The sequence below is a fragment of the Ahaetulla prasina genome, chromosome 5 (genome assembly GCF_028640845.1).
Source record: "Ahaetulla prasina isolate Xishuangbanna chromosome 5, ASM2864084v1, whole genome shotgun sequence".
Classification (NCBI taxonomy): domain Eukaryota; kingdom Metazoa; phylum Chordata; class Lepidosauria; order Squamata; family Colubridae; genus Ahaetulla; species Ahaetulla prasina.
In genome coordinates this window covers 15582308-15599436 of record NC_080543.1, presented here as the reverse complement: position 1 = coordinate 15599436, position 17129 = coordinate 15582308, and the positions used below count along the sequence as shown (strand labels likewise).

At 41.2% G+C, this 17129-nt stretch overlaps 1 protein-coding gene across 1 annotated transcript in view; it reads right to left on the bottom strand.

The window, feature by feature from the left end:
- Nucleotides 1-104: 104 nt before the first annotated feature.
- CEP295 (centrosomal protein 295) overlaps nucleotides 105-17129 on the bottom strand; it is a 64813-nt gene continuing 47788 nt past the window's right edge. Inside the window, exons 19-29 of the mRNA XM_058185137.1 lie at nucleotides 16870-17017; nucleotides 14725-14949; nucleotides 12809-12963; nucleotides 11639-11783; nucleotides 9408-10060; nucleotides 8294-8419; nucleotides 7048-7162; nucleotides 3685-3885; nucleotides 3095-3191; nucleotides 1660-1759; nucleotides 105-411 (exon numbers count right to left, since the gene is read on the bottom strand). Coding sequence (XP_058041120.1) covers nucleotides 364-411; nucleotides 1660-1759; nucleotides 3095-3191; nucleotides 3685-3885; nucleotides 7048-7162; nucleotides 8294-8419; nucleotides 9408-10060; nucleotides 11639-11783; nucleotides 12809-12963; nucleotides 14725-14949; nucleotides 16870-17017 — 2013 coding nt within the window. The 3' untranslated portion in view covers nucleotides 105-363. The remainder of the gene's footprint in view (nucleotides 412-1659; nucleotides 1760-3094; nucleotides 3192-3684; nucleotides 3886-7047; nucleotides 7163-8293; nucleotides 8420-9407; nucleotides 10061-11638; nucleotides 11784-12808; nucleotides 12964-14724; nucleotides 14950-16869; nucleotides 17018-17129) is intronic.

The following is a 17129-nucleotide window of genomic DNA, read 5'->3' as shown; positions in this document are numbered from 1 at the left end:
GGCAGGAGGCTGACAATAAATCTCCCCGCCCCATTCTGCTGATGGGCACAAATTTTTAAATGCAAGCGGAAAAGAATGGCTTTTGAATAATTTGTCAATTTACATTTTTGCAAATATTTTATTATAAATAGGTAAAACAGTAGTACAAAAAGCAAATACGTGACATTTGAAAATAAAAACCTTTCGAGCTGAAAAGCCATAATTTGAGACAACAATGGTCTATACACAGCATTGGGCATTTTGCAAATACATCCATACCAAATGTGAATTATCTCAAATTCTGCCACATAATTTAATTATTGCGGAGACCTCAAATACAATGCTGATAAATTATCCTCTGTTGGTGGGACATCTGCAAAATAACTAGGTTTTCAAATTGATTTTTCTGGCTCGTAGTTTTTCCAATGTTCTCTGCAAAGAAAGAGGAAAGAAAATAATCTGATATATTATATATAATATAATAGCAATAGCACTTCAAAGTTTAAAAGTGACCAAAATGTGGCACAGGTGATTTGTGACAAAAAGATCTGCAGTCAAACTCCTGGGCAGCTTACAATGATTTGTGGGTAATTTTGGGGGATATTACCTGCTCTGCTTTTAAATAACCAGTAGCCTTTGTTTAATGAAAACTGGGACTGGAATTGCGAAGCGATTGTTGTTTCTAAAGTGCAAGTGACATGATCACATCACTTAGCAATGGCAAACCCATCAGTTCTCATTGCTGTCGTGAAAACAAAAAAAGCTACATTGCTAAGCAAGATGACTGACTTCCAACTTCCTGCTGGCTTCCCACAAGCTGTCAGTAGGGAAGCCAGTTGGAAGTAGCTCCAAAGGAGGCTGGAAGGTAAGCTTCTTGCAATTACTGCAAGTTCAAGTCCCACCAGGCCCAAGGTTGACTCAGCCTTCCATCCTTTATAAGGTAGGTAAAATGAGGAGCCAGATTGTTGGGGGCAATAAAGTTGACTTTGTATATAATATACAAATGGATGAAGACTATTGCTTAACACAGTGTAAGCCGCCCTGAGTCTTCGGAGAAGGGCGGGATATAAATTCAAATAAAAAAAAAAAAGTGGAAAGTGCTGTGGCAATTGCATGTTACTGGTGGTGCGAGAGTGGAGTACGAGATCCCTGGATTTTTGCATTCCAGGGCTCAGGAGAAAAAGTGCCAGAAGCAACTTGCAGGCTTCCCCACTGACTTTGCTTGTGGGAAACTGGCAGGGAAAGTTACAAATGGTAATCCTTAAGGTGTGGTGACTGGAACTTTGAGAACTGGTTGTAAGTGCCACTTGTTTAGCACCATTACAACCTCAAACTATTCACTGTTCGCTGGGGTATTAACACATTCTATCATTTATACTGGTATATTTCATGAACTACTCACATGGAACGACATAACAGCTGCTTTTTAAATATAGTTGGGACACAACAAGGAACAACGTGGTATTAAAATGATTTTACTTCCTGCCAACCACATGTAATTTTCTGAATTGCAAGCAGGAAGAATTCTTCTCATGCTAAATATGATTTTTAAGTCAATACTTAAACTTTCAGTCTGTCTGATTCACAATTAAAAGAACAAATAACAAAATGTAGAGGTGTGGGTTTTTTTTTAAATTAGATCCTGGGATGGAATATTCCAGTGTGTTGCAGATGTTTTACCTTTTGAAATTCTTTTGCTCTTTCCCTGTTCTTGGCGTAAATTTCTTTTCTGTCTTTCTCTTCCTTTCTGTTTTTCACTTCCGCCAGATTATTATACAGTCTGCCAAAAAATAGAAAACTGTTCCAGTTACCAGTAAATTATTCAAAAGGCAAAAGTAGTGTTTCGAGGAAATTTCCAATCTCTAGTCAAGACATCAGCAGTCAAGACAAATAGTAGTTCTAGACCAGGGGTCAGCAACCCGTGGCTCTGGAGCCCCATGTGGCTCTTTCATCCCTCTGCTGCAGCTCCCTGTCACTCAAAATATGAATCACAACCACCAATGTGTGACACCAACCGACACATGATCTATTGAGCTTTTCAACCTCCCAGTAGGCCAACCATGGATAAATCCAAGAAAAGAAAAGTTTCAGAAGAAAACAGAATGTTTAATTCAAGTGCATATGCTAGTTTTGTGGCTCCCGCTCAAGAAATAGGCACAGGAAAGGTTTTGTGGCTCCCAGTGTTTTCTATGGGAAACGGGTCCAAATGGCTCTTGAGTATTTAAGGTTGTAGATCCCTGTTCTAGACCTAAGAGCCAGACTTCCTTGTGGAAATACAATGGGACCAACCAGAGGTGGTATTCAGCCGGTTTGGGCCGGTTCTGTCTATCAGTTGGCCCCGCCCACCTGCCCTATCCTGTCCTTTATTTCCTGCTTTGTAGCTCATCTCAAACTGCATGGCACAGCTGATTCCCACCCACCCCTCGCTGTTCTATTTACCATTGCTGACTTGGAAGGTAAGCAGCTGAGCTTCTAAGTGCTCCATTTTTAGCACTGCGCGCAAGCGCCTTAAGCACACACGCGCTCACCAAACCGGTTGTTAAACTGGCAGCATTCCACCAACTGGGACCAACCCTCTCCAATTGTTTCTACCTGTTGTACCCAATCTGGCAGGAAGAGCCTTCTCCAAACACTCAGCTGGTGTGATCCAAGAGAGCCTTTTCTGCTGCCTCTCCTGCTCCTTGGTGCATCACCCCCCACCTCCCTAAGATTACATTGGCATTGTCCCTGCTGGGCTTTTGTAAGGCCTTTATGCCAAATGTGTGGGGCCCTGGATATATATAGAACTCATCTGGCTGGTTGGCTGATCAAATTATGGCTTGCACTTTCTTTTTTTATTGGCTGCTTTATATTGTGCCTTTCATGTTTTACTGTAGGTGTGTAGAACAAAATAAAAATGAGATGGGCAACCATGGAAATCAAATAAATACACAACGTGTTGATGTGACACCTTTTATAAGCTTCAACCAATTGCCAGTATGCTTCAGGGGCAATTCAAGGTGCCGATTATGGCCTGCAAAGCCAAACTCAAAAGGCAGTTTTCTGGATAAAATGACACGGCTTGTTAAAAAGTATCGTGGTTTAATTTCTCAGAAGTTGAGGGAAGGTACAATACCTTGAAGTCCGTTGTTGCCTTTGTGCCGCGCCCGCTTTCCTGTTGAGCGGAGAGCATTTTTTTCCTTCCCCTTTCTTCAAAAGATTGACCGCTGCCCCTTGAATCCAAGCAGGACACATGAAACGCAACAAGGCTTAACTTAAGAGAAATCTTTCAGGACAGGAAAGATAAGAGGTCAAAGCAATTCCTCCCAACGTTTGCATAAAACTGAGGCACGAAAACAACTATAGAAACACTTGGGGGATGGGTTGCCCGTGTTGTTCCTGCACACACACACCCACTCGCCTCAAAATGTTTACAAATCACAACATTCCCAAATTAATTTTAAGCAATTTATTATTTGGATGTTGATAGCAAAGGCCAGAAGCAGGGGTTTCTTCTAAACCAGGGGTCTCCAACCTTGGCAACTTTAAGCCTGGCGGACTTCAACTCCCAGAATTTCCTAGCCAGCAAAGCAAAACTAGCTGGGGAATTCTGGGAGTTGAAGTCCGCCAGGCTTAAAGTTGCCAAGGTTGGAGATCCTTGTTCTAAACGACTGTTCCCATTCCACACTCCTCTCCCTCAATTTATACTTGTTTGCTGACAATTACCAAGAGGTGCCTGGTTTCCTTTTCGTTTATGGAGTTGTGCTTTTTTCAGCGGTAATTCCTTAGACTGGGTCTTTTCAGGGCTCCGGTGTCGGTTTTTTACTTTCTCTACCCTTTTCAAAGATCTCTCAATGAAATCTTTCTTCTGCTTCAAAAACGATTCCTGCAGGCTGCCATGGACAGGTGCAAGCTCTGACAATATAACTGTGGGGAGGAGGAAAAAAAGATGCATTTTTACAAACGGGAACTGTGATTTTCAACAATCTCAATGTCAGCCCCACAAGGCATGGTTATTTTCAAAAAATATATAACACACTGAGTAAACAATAAGTTTGAAGGCAAGAAACATTTTGGAAATGCAGATGACTTTTACAGAGCATAACCATTTAACACAGTGGTAGTCAACCTGGTCCCTACCGCCCACTAGTGGGCGTTCCAGCTTTCATGGTGGGCGGTAGGGGTTTTGTCCGATACTGAAGCACTTTCCTTTTTTTAATTTAATTGACTTTTTTAAAAAATTTCATAGCATTATTTAAAAACATTTTCATTAGGTTTTCATAAAATTCACCATGACAATTTAAACTTCTGAAAATATACTATTTGTGTCGCCCGCGCATAAGTTTAGTTCACGTTACGTAAGTGAAATTAAATGGCGCTATAGTGCGACCGCAAACAAAAGAGCCTCGTCCCAGAATAGCTCGCGCATCTCCCCCCACACCACCCAGCTGTAACAGACAAGCAGAGCTGGTAGCCGGCGCCCACCCCCAAACCCAATCCACGATGCGCGAGAGGCATGCGCAGACGACGATACACAGCGCATTACTGTGGAACCGGTGGGCAGTTAGAAAATTTTACTACTAACAGAGATACAAAAGTGGGCGGTAGGTATAAAAAGGCTGACTACTCCTGATTTAACATATGGAAAATAAGGGACAATGACCAGACACCTCATCAGGAATAGCTAATGGGTGTACAAATGTTTAAATGCACATATTTGGGGCCTGAAACAGTTGTGCGAACACAAAACAGTTTGTTGAACCACTTTCCAACCCCAAATCTGTGCTCTTTCATGCCTGGAACATTTCTAGCATAGCTTTTGAGTTCAAAGCCTTTTGCATAGTAACAAGGGCCAGATCCTAGAAACATTATGGTCAGGCTTTGTGGAAGATTGAACCCACAAAAGCACGCTCTGAATCCAAAAGCATGCAAGTGTATTTAAGCCAGTCTATTTAATGTGCTTGGTGCATTCTTCCTTTACTGAGAAGGGATACAGGGATTCAATGAGATCTTGATACAGGAGTGGTTAATAACATATTTTTTAGAAGAGAATGAGTAACGCCATCTTACTAAAATTCCTTTTTTTGGGAGGTCTATACAAGACTGCGGACAATGACACTGCTTCCTCAGAGAACCCCTCTCTCTAGAAGCTGACTTAATAGCTAGCCATCAACCCCCTAATTAATAACTAAAAGCTACACACAACCAGGCACCATATAAATACAGCACCTAGAAGAGCCCAATGCACACATTCTGGAGAGAGAGAAGTTCCCTGAAGATGGGCTCCAGCATGAACCCAAAAGAATAAACCTTTGGTCCTGGTGATGGACTCGGATTGGATCCTGCAAAATCCTGGGACATGTGTACTTGCCTTCATTCACAAGTCTACGGCTAGTCCTCAGCAATGATTCAGTTAGTGAGCATTCAAAGTTACAATGGAAATGAAAAGTGACTTTATGATCATTTTTCACACTTAACGACCATTTGCAACATTCCTATGGTCACGTGATTTGCATTCAGATGCTTGACAACTGGTTCATATTTATGACAGTTGCAGTATCCTGAGATCATGTGATCATCTTTTGCGACCTTCGGACAAGCAAAGTCAATGGGGAAGCCAGATTGACATAACAACCATGTTAACCACGCTAATTTAACAACTGCAATGGTTCACTTAACAAATGTGGCAAGAAAAGTCATAGAAAGGGGCAAAACTCAACAAATTTCTTATCTAGCAACATAAATCCTGGCCTCAGTTGTCATAAGTGGAGGACTGCCTGTATTATATGCCTGAGTATTACAGTTTTTAATTTAAGCTGCTATCATCTCTGAATATCACTGAATATCACTGAATACTTCCACCTCTCACAATACTTGACAACACAGTATCAACAGTAGAAACCTTCAAATTTCTAGGTTCTATCATATCGCAAGATCTCAAATGGACAGCTAACATCAAAAACATCATTAAAAAAGGACAGCAAAGAATGTTCTTTCTGCGCCAATTCAGTAAGCTCAAACTGCCCAAGGAGCTGCTGATTCAGTTCTACAGAGGAATTATTGAGTCTGTCATTTGCACCTCTATAACTGTCTGGTTCGGTTCTGCAACCCAACAAGAAAAACACAGACTTCAGAGGATAATTAGAACTGCAGAAAAAATAATTGCTACCAACCTGCCTTCCATTGAGGACCTGTATACTGCACGAATCAAGAAGAGGGGCGTGAAAATATTTACAGACTCCTCGCATCCAGGACATAAACTGTTTCAACTCCTACCCTCAAAACGACGCTATAGAGCACTGCACACCAGAACAACTAGACACAAGAACAGTTTTTTCCCGAAGGCCATCACTCTGCTAAACAAATAATTCCATCAACACTGTCAGACTATTTACTGAATCTGCACTACTATTAATCTTCCATAGTTCCCATCACCAATCTCTTTCCATTTATGACTGTATGACTATAACTTGTTGCTGGCAATCCTTATGATTTATATTGATATATTGACCATCAATTGTGTTGTAAATGTTGTACCTTGATGAACGTATCTTTTTTTTTTATGTACACTGAGAGCATATGCACCAAGACAAATTCCTTGTGTGTCCAATCACACTTGGCCAATAAAAATTCTATTCTATTCTATTCTATCAGAGTGTATGCCATCACTCTGCTAAACAACTAATTCCCACAACACTGTCAAATTATTTACTAAGAGTATATTACTATTATTCTTCTCATCCTTCCTATTACCTATCTCCTCCCACTTATGACTATACCCATGTTGCTTATATTTTTACGATTTATATTGCTCTGTTCTTTCCTAGTATGATTTGATTGCTTATTAGTAACCTATGACTATCAATAAGTGTTGTATCTTTTGATTCTTGATGAATGTATTTTTTTCGTCTTTTTTTCCCCTTTTATGTACACTGAGAGCATATACACCAAAGACCAATTCCTCGTATGTTCAATCACACTTGGCCAATAAAGAATTCTATTCTATTCTATTCTATTCTATTCCATTCCATTCCATTCTGTATCAAGAGGCTCTGATTTATACTCATATACTTGCAATATACCGCATACCTCTTGGCTTGGAATTTTGATCCGGATAGTTTGGGAGACTTGGAGTTATTGGTGGATAGTCCAGCTGAGTGAGAAATTCATCCACTTCTGGATTCAATGGGAAAAATCCTCTGCTCTGTCAAAAAAATAATATGTAAATACGGTAAGTAAGGTGGTGTTGGCATAGTAACGGTTGATGCATTAGAAAGAACAAAACCCCTAAAAGGAAGCATACACATCTAAAATAAAGAATAGTTGAAGTTTTAAAAAAAGAACTTTTTAATTGGAATATAATGACCTCAGGGCATTAATTATGGGTAGTTCTCAGCTTACATCTATTTGTTCAGTGATGGTTCAGTGCTGAAAAAATATATACAACTAATTCCTTAAGTCTCAGTTGTTGCAACAGCCCTGCAGTCACACGATCCAGTCAACCTGGGTGGCTGGCTCATTCGGGAGCCATGGTCATATGAAGCTCCCTGGGGTTTTCCACAAGTGAAGTCAAAGCTGTTAGGGATGGTTATAAGTCATTCCTGCCTAATGCAGCCCGCTGCCTGCACAGCTTGTACTGGGTCTCCCAGGCGCTCTCTGTGAAGTCATGTCCAACCCATCGCAACCCCATGGACAACATTCCTTCAGGCCTTCCTGTCCTTTACCATCCTCTGTAGTCCATTTAAGCTCACACCGACTGCTTCAGTGACTCCATCCAGCCACCTCATTCTCTGGTGTCCCCTTCTTCTTTTGCCCTGTCTTTCCCAGCATTAGGCTCTTCTCCAGTGAGTCCCTCCTTCTCATTAGGTGGCCAAAGTATTTGAGTTTCATCTTCGGGATCTGACCTTCTAAAGAGCAATCAGGGTTGATCTCCTCTAGGACTGACCAGTTTGTTCGCCTTACAGTCCAAAGGACTCGCAGGAGTCTTCTCCAGCCCCAGAGTTCAAAGGCCTCAATTCTTTGGCGCTCAGCCTTTCTTATGGTCCAACTTTCAGGCGCTCTCTAGCCTTCCTCAACTCAAGTGGTGCATTTTAAGGTTACAGCAGCAACCAGGATTGCCGTCGCTAAGGGATGTGGTCACACAATGTCCCATTTTCCTTAGTGGCAACAATCCTGGTCTCAATTGTTATTGTAATCAGTTTGTCAATTATTATTAAGCAGCAAAATGGCCTGCAAATTCAAAGCACTCCATTCGTTATGATTCTACCATCTTTTAGAAATTTATAATTAATCTGGTCAAATCAAAATGTGTCTATTCTCCACTCCACCTTTTTACCTGGGGACAGTCCTTAACTTCAAAATGATCACTGGGTATAAGCTCTGATTCTGCAGTGCTGATGTCATTAGAGCTTACTAGAGTCAGGTCCGGTTCTTCCATGATGCCTCTCCCTGTAAGGGTCTCCTAAGAAATTAATTACAGGAAACAGTAAATAATTGTAATTTCTACAAAAACACACATTTTGCCTGCCAGAGACAAGCATTTGTTCAAGAATGCATCATTCTATCCCAACCCTTAGGGCTGAAGTCTCCGAAGTTGGCAGCTTTAAGACTTGTGGACTTCAGCTCCCAGAATTCCTTAGCCAGCCATGCTGGCTGGAGATTCTGGGAGTTGAAGTCCACAGGTCTTAAAGTTGCCAAGGTTGGAGACTCCTGCTTTAGGGCAAAAGGTCGTATCATGAGCCATACCGCCAAAAGAGCTAAAGTTGAGGGAATAGGACTGTCACTTGGGCAATACCCCATCATGGACTTTCCTCTTAGGGAAATCAGTTTAGCTCTTACCTTATTTAGCCTCTGTCTATTGATTTCTTTCTTCTCGCATTTGTAAATTAAAAGAGTGTTATTTTTATACCTTTATGTACTACTATACTCCTTTATGTTTTAATTAGGCTAAACGGCTTTTGTTAGCTGAAAAACAATGCATTTAATGTCCCCTCTAAGCAGAACAGCTTCAATTTGATTTACTGGATTTAAACCAGGGATATCAAACTCAATTTCATTGAGGGCCGCATCAGGGTTGCGTTTGATCTCCGGGGGCAGCTCGAGGTCACTCTTGTGGGGCGCCTATGTGCCCTGAGCGCTCTGGCAGCGAAAACGGGCTCCCGAGCTCCGTTTTCAGCTGCCACGGCCTTCTGCAATCCTTTGCCAGTGGCGCATGCGCCCCTCCTGAGCTCCGTTTTCACCGGCAGAGGATTGCAGGAGGCTGTTGCAGCCGAAAACGAAGCTCAGGAGCCCGTTTTCGCTGGCAGACGCTGAGGCCAGTTCTTCGCTATTTTCTGGGCAGCCCTGCGGGCCAGATCTAAACACCCCGCTGGCCGGATCTGGCCCCCAGGCCTTGAGTTTGACCCCCCCCCCGATTTAAATCATTTCCATCTCAGATCGCTTAGTCTTACCCAAACAGGGATGCTGCTGCACTGTGACAAACGGGAATCCAAGCTTTTAGCCTGGATAGCATCCCTATTTAGTTGTGGAAACATGGCGGGCTGACTGATATTTTCCTCAGCAGAATTCTGAAAGGGACCGCCAGAGTTCATTTCTTGAAGGCAACCCAGAAGAACCTTTGATGTTGGAAAACTCTGCCCTCGCGTGGAATTTAGATCACATTGTGCGACGTCAGTTTCTACCAATCTGTTCCTGGTCTCCGTTTCATTCTTTTTGTTAAACGACATTGCGGCTAGTTCAACGAAGCAGAGGCTCTCTGTCGTCGAGCTCGTGTCCTCTTTTGCTGATTCTGTCCTCTCGTGAGTACTTTTCCTTGGGCTGAAACTCGGAATCATCTCGTACATGGAGATCTGATCTTCAACCGGAGTAAGGCTGCGAAAGTTTTCAACGGATGAACAGAAATAACGAAAGTCGCTGTCATCCCGCAGGTCTTCACATGATCCAATCTCGGATGAAATAACAACAGGATCCTCAACATAGTCCTTGTTTAGCTCAAGATTTCCTTCAGAGTTGAAACTAAAGGCTTCGGATCTACCAAAATTATTGTGCAAGGTACTTCCCAGAGACAGGGGTTCGGTCAATTCTTCGGCAACAAGTTGAACAGCTGTGAAGTGGCAGACAATTGTTTTTAGGTGAGGTTAAGTATGCATAAATTCAGAACATTACTGAAGTTTTAGACAATCAAAGCAGAGGACAGAGCAATTATTATTTGTACTAAAAAATAAATAAAGTAGCTTTCCACCAGGTCAGACCATCTTCTCATCTAAAGCCAGATGGTTGCTTCATTCAAGATTCTCAATCAAAGGCCTTACCAGAACCTTCAAGTTCTGAGAGACTGAAAAAAGAAAATAAATTACTCTCTACTACTGTGTTTCCCCAAATATAAGACCGAACCAGAAAATAAGCCCTAGCATGATTTTTCAGGATGCTCGTAATTGAAGCCCTACCCCAGAAATAAGCCCCAGTTAAGATCATCAAACAGCCGGACGCTTTTAGGACCGCATTTCCCCGAAAATAAGACCTAACCGGAAAATAATTCCTAATGCATCTTTTGGAGCAAAAATTAATATAAGACCCAGTCTTATTTTCAGGAAAACATGGTACTAAACTATAATTCCCCACCGAAAATTTTTTCCCCTCCTAAGATATAGAATCTGATTAACCAAGTCATAATGATTATTTCTCAGTAAGGTAAAGGTTTCCCTGTCTGGTCGTGCCTGACCCTAAGGGGGAGTGCTCATCTCCGTTTCTTAGCCAAGGGTGCCAGCGTTGTCGGGTGGTCATGTGGCCAGCAGGGCTATATGCTGAGGGTTCATGGAATGCTGCTACCTTCCCACCGAAGTGGTACCTATTTATCTACTCACATTTGCACGCTTTTGAACTGCTAGGTGGGCAGGAGCTGGGGCAAGGAACGGGAGCTCACCCTGTTGCGCAGCGCTCAGGTTTCGAACCTGGGCTGTCAGCTTTCCCGCTCACAAGCTCAGCATCTTTAATGCCAAATGCACACATCATGGAAACCATGTGACGCAAACAAAACAATCAGTTCAGCTAATAATTGGTTTGTCATCAAATGTGTCTTCTGTATCTTGCTTAGCAATATAGCAATAGCACTTAAGACTTATATACCACTTCATAGTGCTTTTCCAGCCCTCTCTAAGCGGTTTAGACTCAGCCTATTGCCCCCAACAATCTGGGTCCTCATTTTACCCACCTCGGAAGGATGGAAGGCTGAGACAACCTTGAGCCAGTGAGATTTGAACTGCCCAACTGCAGCTAGCAATCAGCTGAATTAGCCTGCAGTACTGCACTCTAACCACTGCGCCACCTCGGCTCTTATATAACAGATATATAATATAATAATATTGTTCTATTGTTTTAAAATGTTTTTAAGATTGTAATTTAATATACTGTATGTTTCTGAGGTGAGCCGCCCAGAGTCCTTTGCTGAAATAGGTAGCTATAGAAATCAAATCAGGGAGTGAGTGAATGAATGAATGAATATCTTTGCTGGGAAAAATCAGAGAAGCATGAATCAAACTGAACCTTCGGAATCTAAATTTGAAAGTTTAATAGACATAGGCCAGCACCTATTCAAATATTCTCCCATTTGTAAATACAGGAAATTTTTATTTTTAAAAACATTTTTCCTCCGACTATAAAGACCAAGTGAGTAAACAATTACCTTGCCTTGGCTGATTCATCCTTTCATCACTTTGTCCCTTTAGCTGAGAATTGCTTAGGTTTCCCATGCTAAGAAATAAAGTATTGTTCCTTCCTTCTTCTATGGTAGAAGATGTTAAATATTGACTCTTAGATAAATCTGAAACCTACAGAATGAAAATGCATGAGGGGTGAATAAAAGTGCAGCATGAACATTTCATGACAGGTGGCTAAAAACTGTTGGAGTTTTCTCATCTTAGCATATAGAGTTCTAGTGCTACTAATGATTTGGTAGAATCTGAACAACTGGGATTGAAATGGTGGCAGAACAGTTTTGCAACCATTATGTAGCAACAAAACTGTTAGTCCATTATACAACCATGTTGTATACTTCATTGTGACATAAATACATAGATAGATACGTAGATTACATAGTTACAGGTAGTCTTCAACGTACGACCATAACTGAGCCTCAAATTTATGTTGCTAAGCAAGATAGTTAAGTGGGTTTTGCTCTATTTTAGGATCTTTCTTGCCGCGATTGTTAAGTGAATCACTGCAGTTATTAAATTAGTAACACGCTTGTTAAGTGAAGCTGGCTTCCCCTTTGCTTGTCAGGTCATAAAAGGTGAGTCACATGACACACACACCCCCCAGGGGACACTGAAACAGTCATAAATGTGAGTCAGTGGCCAAGCAGCTGAATTTTGATCACGTGACCATGGGGATGGCTTCAGTGGTCGCAAGTGTGAAAAATGGTCGTAAGTCATTTTTTCCAGTGCTGTTGTAACTTTGAATGGTCACTAAATTAACTGTTGTTAAGTCGAGGACACTGTTAGTTGTTTAACTAACAACCTTAGTTACCTATTTGCCATAATGAATGTACTTTTGAAGATAATTAAACCAGAGCTGACTTTTCAAAAGAATAACCTGTTTCCCCAAAAATAAGACCCAACTGGAAAAGAAGCCCTAAAATGATTTTCCAGGATGCTTGTAATATAAGCCCTACTCCCAAAATAAGCCCCAGTTAAGATTGTCAGCCAGATGGGTGCATTTAGTACCATATTTCCCACAAAATAAGCCCTAACCAGAAAATAAGTCCTAATGCCCCTTTTGGAGCAAAAGTTAACATAAGACCCGGTCTTATTTTTGGGGAAACACGGTAATTTCAATTTTCTTTATTCAAAAATACCTTGCTTAAGTCTTTGCTGCTATGAGATATTCTGCACTGAGAAAGAGTTGAGCAGAGATCAAAGTCAGAACTCGGTTTCAAAGGCTGAAAAAGTTCACGGTGGAAATTTGGAAAATTTCTTTCAATATCAATAGCATCAAGTCCAACCGCTGGATCTAAAACAAATGAAATGGAATTTCGGACAGTACCACACATGTTTATTTGTGGATTGTTACATTGCAGTCACTATTGGAACTCTATGAACCTAGCATGACCAAGTTGTCTAGTGGGATGGAATCGTACAATTGGAAGTAAAACGATATGTGGAGTAAATAATAGGAACATTCGGCCAATACTAAAAAAAAAAAAATCTGATATTGTGTCAACAGGAATTACCAACTCGATGCAAGTTTTCCCAGACTGCAAAATTCAGAGAGACTTTAAAATAGTGGTGGGACTCAGCCGATTTGCACCTATTCAGGAGAACCGGTTGTTAACTTTCTAAGCAGTTTGGAAAACCGGTTGTTGGAAGAAATCTTATTTTGTTTTTTTCCCACTTTACAGGGCTAATCCTGTAAGGAAGGCAGGAAGGAAACATTCTGGTGTTGTTTCTAGCCTAATCTTTATTGCCCTGCTTACAGAAACTGCCTCTCTGATTAACCCTTGTTACATTGTAACAGCTAAGGCGAAGCGCCCATCGACGTGAGTGATGCTGAGTTGGCCACACCCACATGGTCACATGACCACCAAGCCACGCCTACCCAGCTGGTCATTAGGGCAGAGAACCGGTTGTTAAATTATTTGAATCCCACCACTGCTTTAAAACAATATTTTTTCACTCACATAGCTTCAGGTCTATTGTGTAACTTCAATTTTGCTGATCCACTACACATTTTGTGTGTGTGTGTGTGTGTGTGTATTTCATACTGCATAACAGAATACAGTATTAACACAAAAAAATTTCACAAAAACAGCATATAAAGTGTCTATCAAAATAGAAAGCCTCAGAGCAGTGAATTATTTTAAAAACACATTTCATGAGTGATGAATACAATTATGCATAAAATTAAATTCTGTATGAGCAATTACTGGGGTGGCTAAGCCCATGCCGGATATCTAGATCATTTAGTAATTGGACAGCAATGCCCTCAAGATGGTGTATTTCTCTGGACAAAAATACATACATGGTTGGAGAAGCTGATACAACAACCTATTGATTTGAAACACAAAATATTTTTGCTGGGGATTTTACCAGAAACTTATAGTAAAGACAATGTATATCTGATTATCCATGTAATAACTGCAGCTAGAATTGTATCTGCACAAAATTGGAAAACTGAAGAGATTCCTACAGCTGAGTATGTGATTAGGAAAATATTTGTGCAGAAATGAATAGATTAACACTTGCAATTAAAGAGAAGGAACAAACTGAATATTATAGTATATGGGAACTATTTTATCGATGGCTAGAGAATAAATATGAAAGTTAGGAATAAAAGTAAATACTGAAATATAGAAAATATATCAATAGAATTAAATAAGTTAAGAGGATTGTTACAGTATTAGATATGCTATGCTATATGTTATGTTATATCAGTAACAAGTTAAGAGTAGACAAATAATGAACATGGGTGTGAATCTTAATTGTTATTACACAAGACATTTGTACCCAGATGACACACTGTTTAATGGAAGATGGATTGTTTGTATTAAAATAAAATAAAAATTATATTTTAAAAAAAGATGATGTATTTCATGCAGATTCAAGGAAACTCCCGGGGGGGGGGATTCCATCGCAGTATGATATAAAATTTGTGGGACGTTCCCATAATCCCAATCACTACACATAGTAGAAACAGTATATTGCAGGGGGAAAAGAGAGTTAATTTTTCTGAACGCTTTGGAATATTCCATTTATTTTCTTCTAATTCCATTACCATGGCCAGAAGATACATTACTCAGTGATGACCAGCTGAAATCCTTTCGGTATTTGTTTATTATTTGCTGGATTTTGCTTCCATCGTACTCCATTTCTTCAAAAGAGAAGCGAGAACTGGGATGCTTTGAGGAGTCATCAGATTTTTGTAGAAATGAAGCAACGCTCGAGCTCTCCTTTGCTGGAAAGCTGAAAAGGTTGATCTGTTCCTTGGCTGCACAGGACTCTGCAAAGCAATTCCAAATAATTCTCAACTTTATTCCAGTCAAAAAATAAACCCAAACGTTTCCATTTGCAAGAACTGGGCGGTTAATGGCTCATATTTTCATATCAGGTAGAACAGGGGTGTCAAACTCAAGCCTCAGGGGCTGGAATGCAGCCCACGGGATGCTTAGATCTGGTATGCAGGGCAGCCCTGGAAACAGCAAAGGACCAGCCTGTGGTGCCTCCACCAGAAAAAATGGAACTTGGGAGGGCTGCAGAGGGCTGCAGGAGGTCGTCGCAGCTGAAAATGGAGGTCATGAGGCCCACAGGCGGCCGTCCCGAGCTCCGTTTTCACTGGCAGTGGGTTGTAGGAAGCCGTCGCAGCCGAAAATGGAGGTTGTGAGGCTTGCGGATGGCCGTCCCAAGCTCCGTTTTCACTGGCAGTGGGTTGTAGGAAGCCGTCGCAGCCGAAAATGGAGGTTGTGAGGCTTGCGGATGGCCGTCCCAAGCTCCGTTTTCACTGGCAGAGGGTTGTAAGAAGCCATCGCAACTGAAAATGGAGGTCGTGAGGCCTGCAGATGGCCGTCCCAAGCTCCGTTTTCGCTGGCAGAGGGTTGCAGGAAGCCGTCGCAGCCGAAAATGGAGCTTGGGAGCCAGTTTTCGCTGGCAGAGCTCTAGCCTCGCTACCACAGTCGCCTCCGACACGAGTGACGTGCTGGCCACGCCCCTTCCCCTTCCCCCCCACCCCCCGAGGTCAAACACAACCGTGATGCAGTCCCCAATGAAATTGAGTTTGACACCCCTGATGTAGAGCTTCACAACTGGCTTAGTTTTTTAGATTTTAAATTTAGAGGGGTTTTTAAATTGATTTTAATATCTATATTTTTTACTTTTAATTAATTGGGCAGTAGAATAAGTTTTTTAATGATTGTTTTAATTTGTATATTGATGTTTTTATATGCCTGTGAACCGCCCTGAGTCCTTTGGGAGATAGGGCGGTATATAAATTCAAACAATAAATAAATAAATAAATAAATATAGGTTCTAGTTCACTGCCTGTGGAGATTTTCAGACCTCCCAGTCATAGTTATCTCAAAGGTGCTTTTTCAAAATGCAGCTGGTCTTTTTTTTTTCCCTTGAGGAAAAAGAAGAAGTGCTTCGGTTTCTCATCCAAGAAACTTCATTGGTTGTGACAGCGGCGGGAATGGAAGGACAGGTACCGACAGGTGAGAAAAAAACAGTCCAGTTGCCTTTTGAAAAAGCACTTTTGAGTTCTCGCTCATTCTATTTTTTAATTTATTTATGCAATATATATATATATATAAAGAGGCCAGGTCATTTTATTTGAACTTGCCACAAACTTACTGTCATGCCCCAGCATATAACCTTTATATACTGTTGCTGCTCTCTAGCTCCATCTAGTGGCAGAGGGACAAATATGCCCTAACATATGATCATTATTTACTATTGTTGCACTCTAGCCCCATCTAGTGGCCAGAGAGACAAAATACTAAGTACCTTGTTTGAAGCTGACCCAACCCATTTTACTGATCAGCCCACACTCTCAAACCAAGTGCATGCTGGGAAGCCAGAATCTATTTTCCTTTAGCATTTGGAAAAGGCAGAAGCACAAAGAAGAATCCATCTTAATCTGTGGCACCTGGTCATCCAAGGATAAACCCACATCCCACACCCAGAGCACCGCATATGAGATTTAAATTATTTATATTTATTAATTATTATATTCAGCAGTAACTCAAAACTGCCTATTTTGTATTTGGTTCTCATTGTATGTATCCCTATTTTCCCCAGTTTCACCATATCCTGTTCTTTCAATAAAGCATCCAGATCTACGCACACATGGTCTGTTTTATTGGAGGATAGGTGGGGCTTAGCTGCACGTCGAGCTGCACACAGACTAACATGAGGACAGAACACTTACCTTTACCAGCCAGAGTATTATCTGCGTTGTAATTTTTTATAAAGTTGGCCGCAGAAGGAGTCACTGAAGAAAAATAGCCAGGAGCTACCTGCTGTGTACAAGTTGTTGGCGTTAACAAACTCGGAGACCACGCATTTGAAAGTATTACCTAGGGGCAAGAGTATTATACGTGTGTATGAGTACTGATTACTACAATCGCAAGTGCTCTGAATCAAAATGTATTTCATTCTGAGCTCAGTTCAAGTGTAGAAACCTCCATG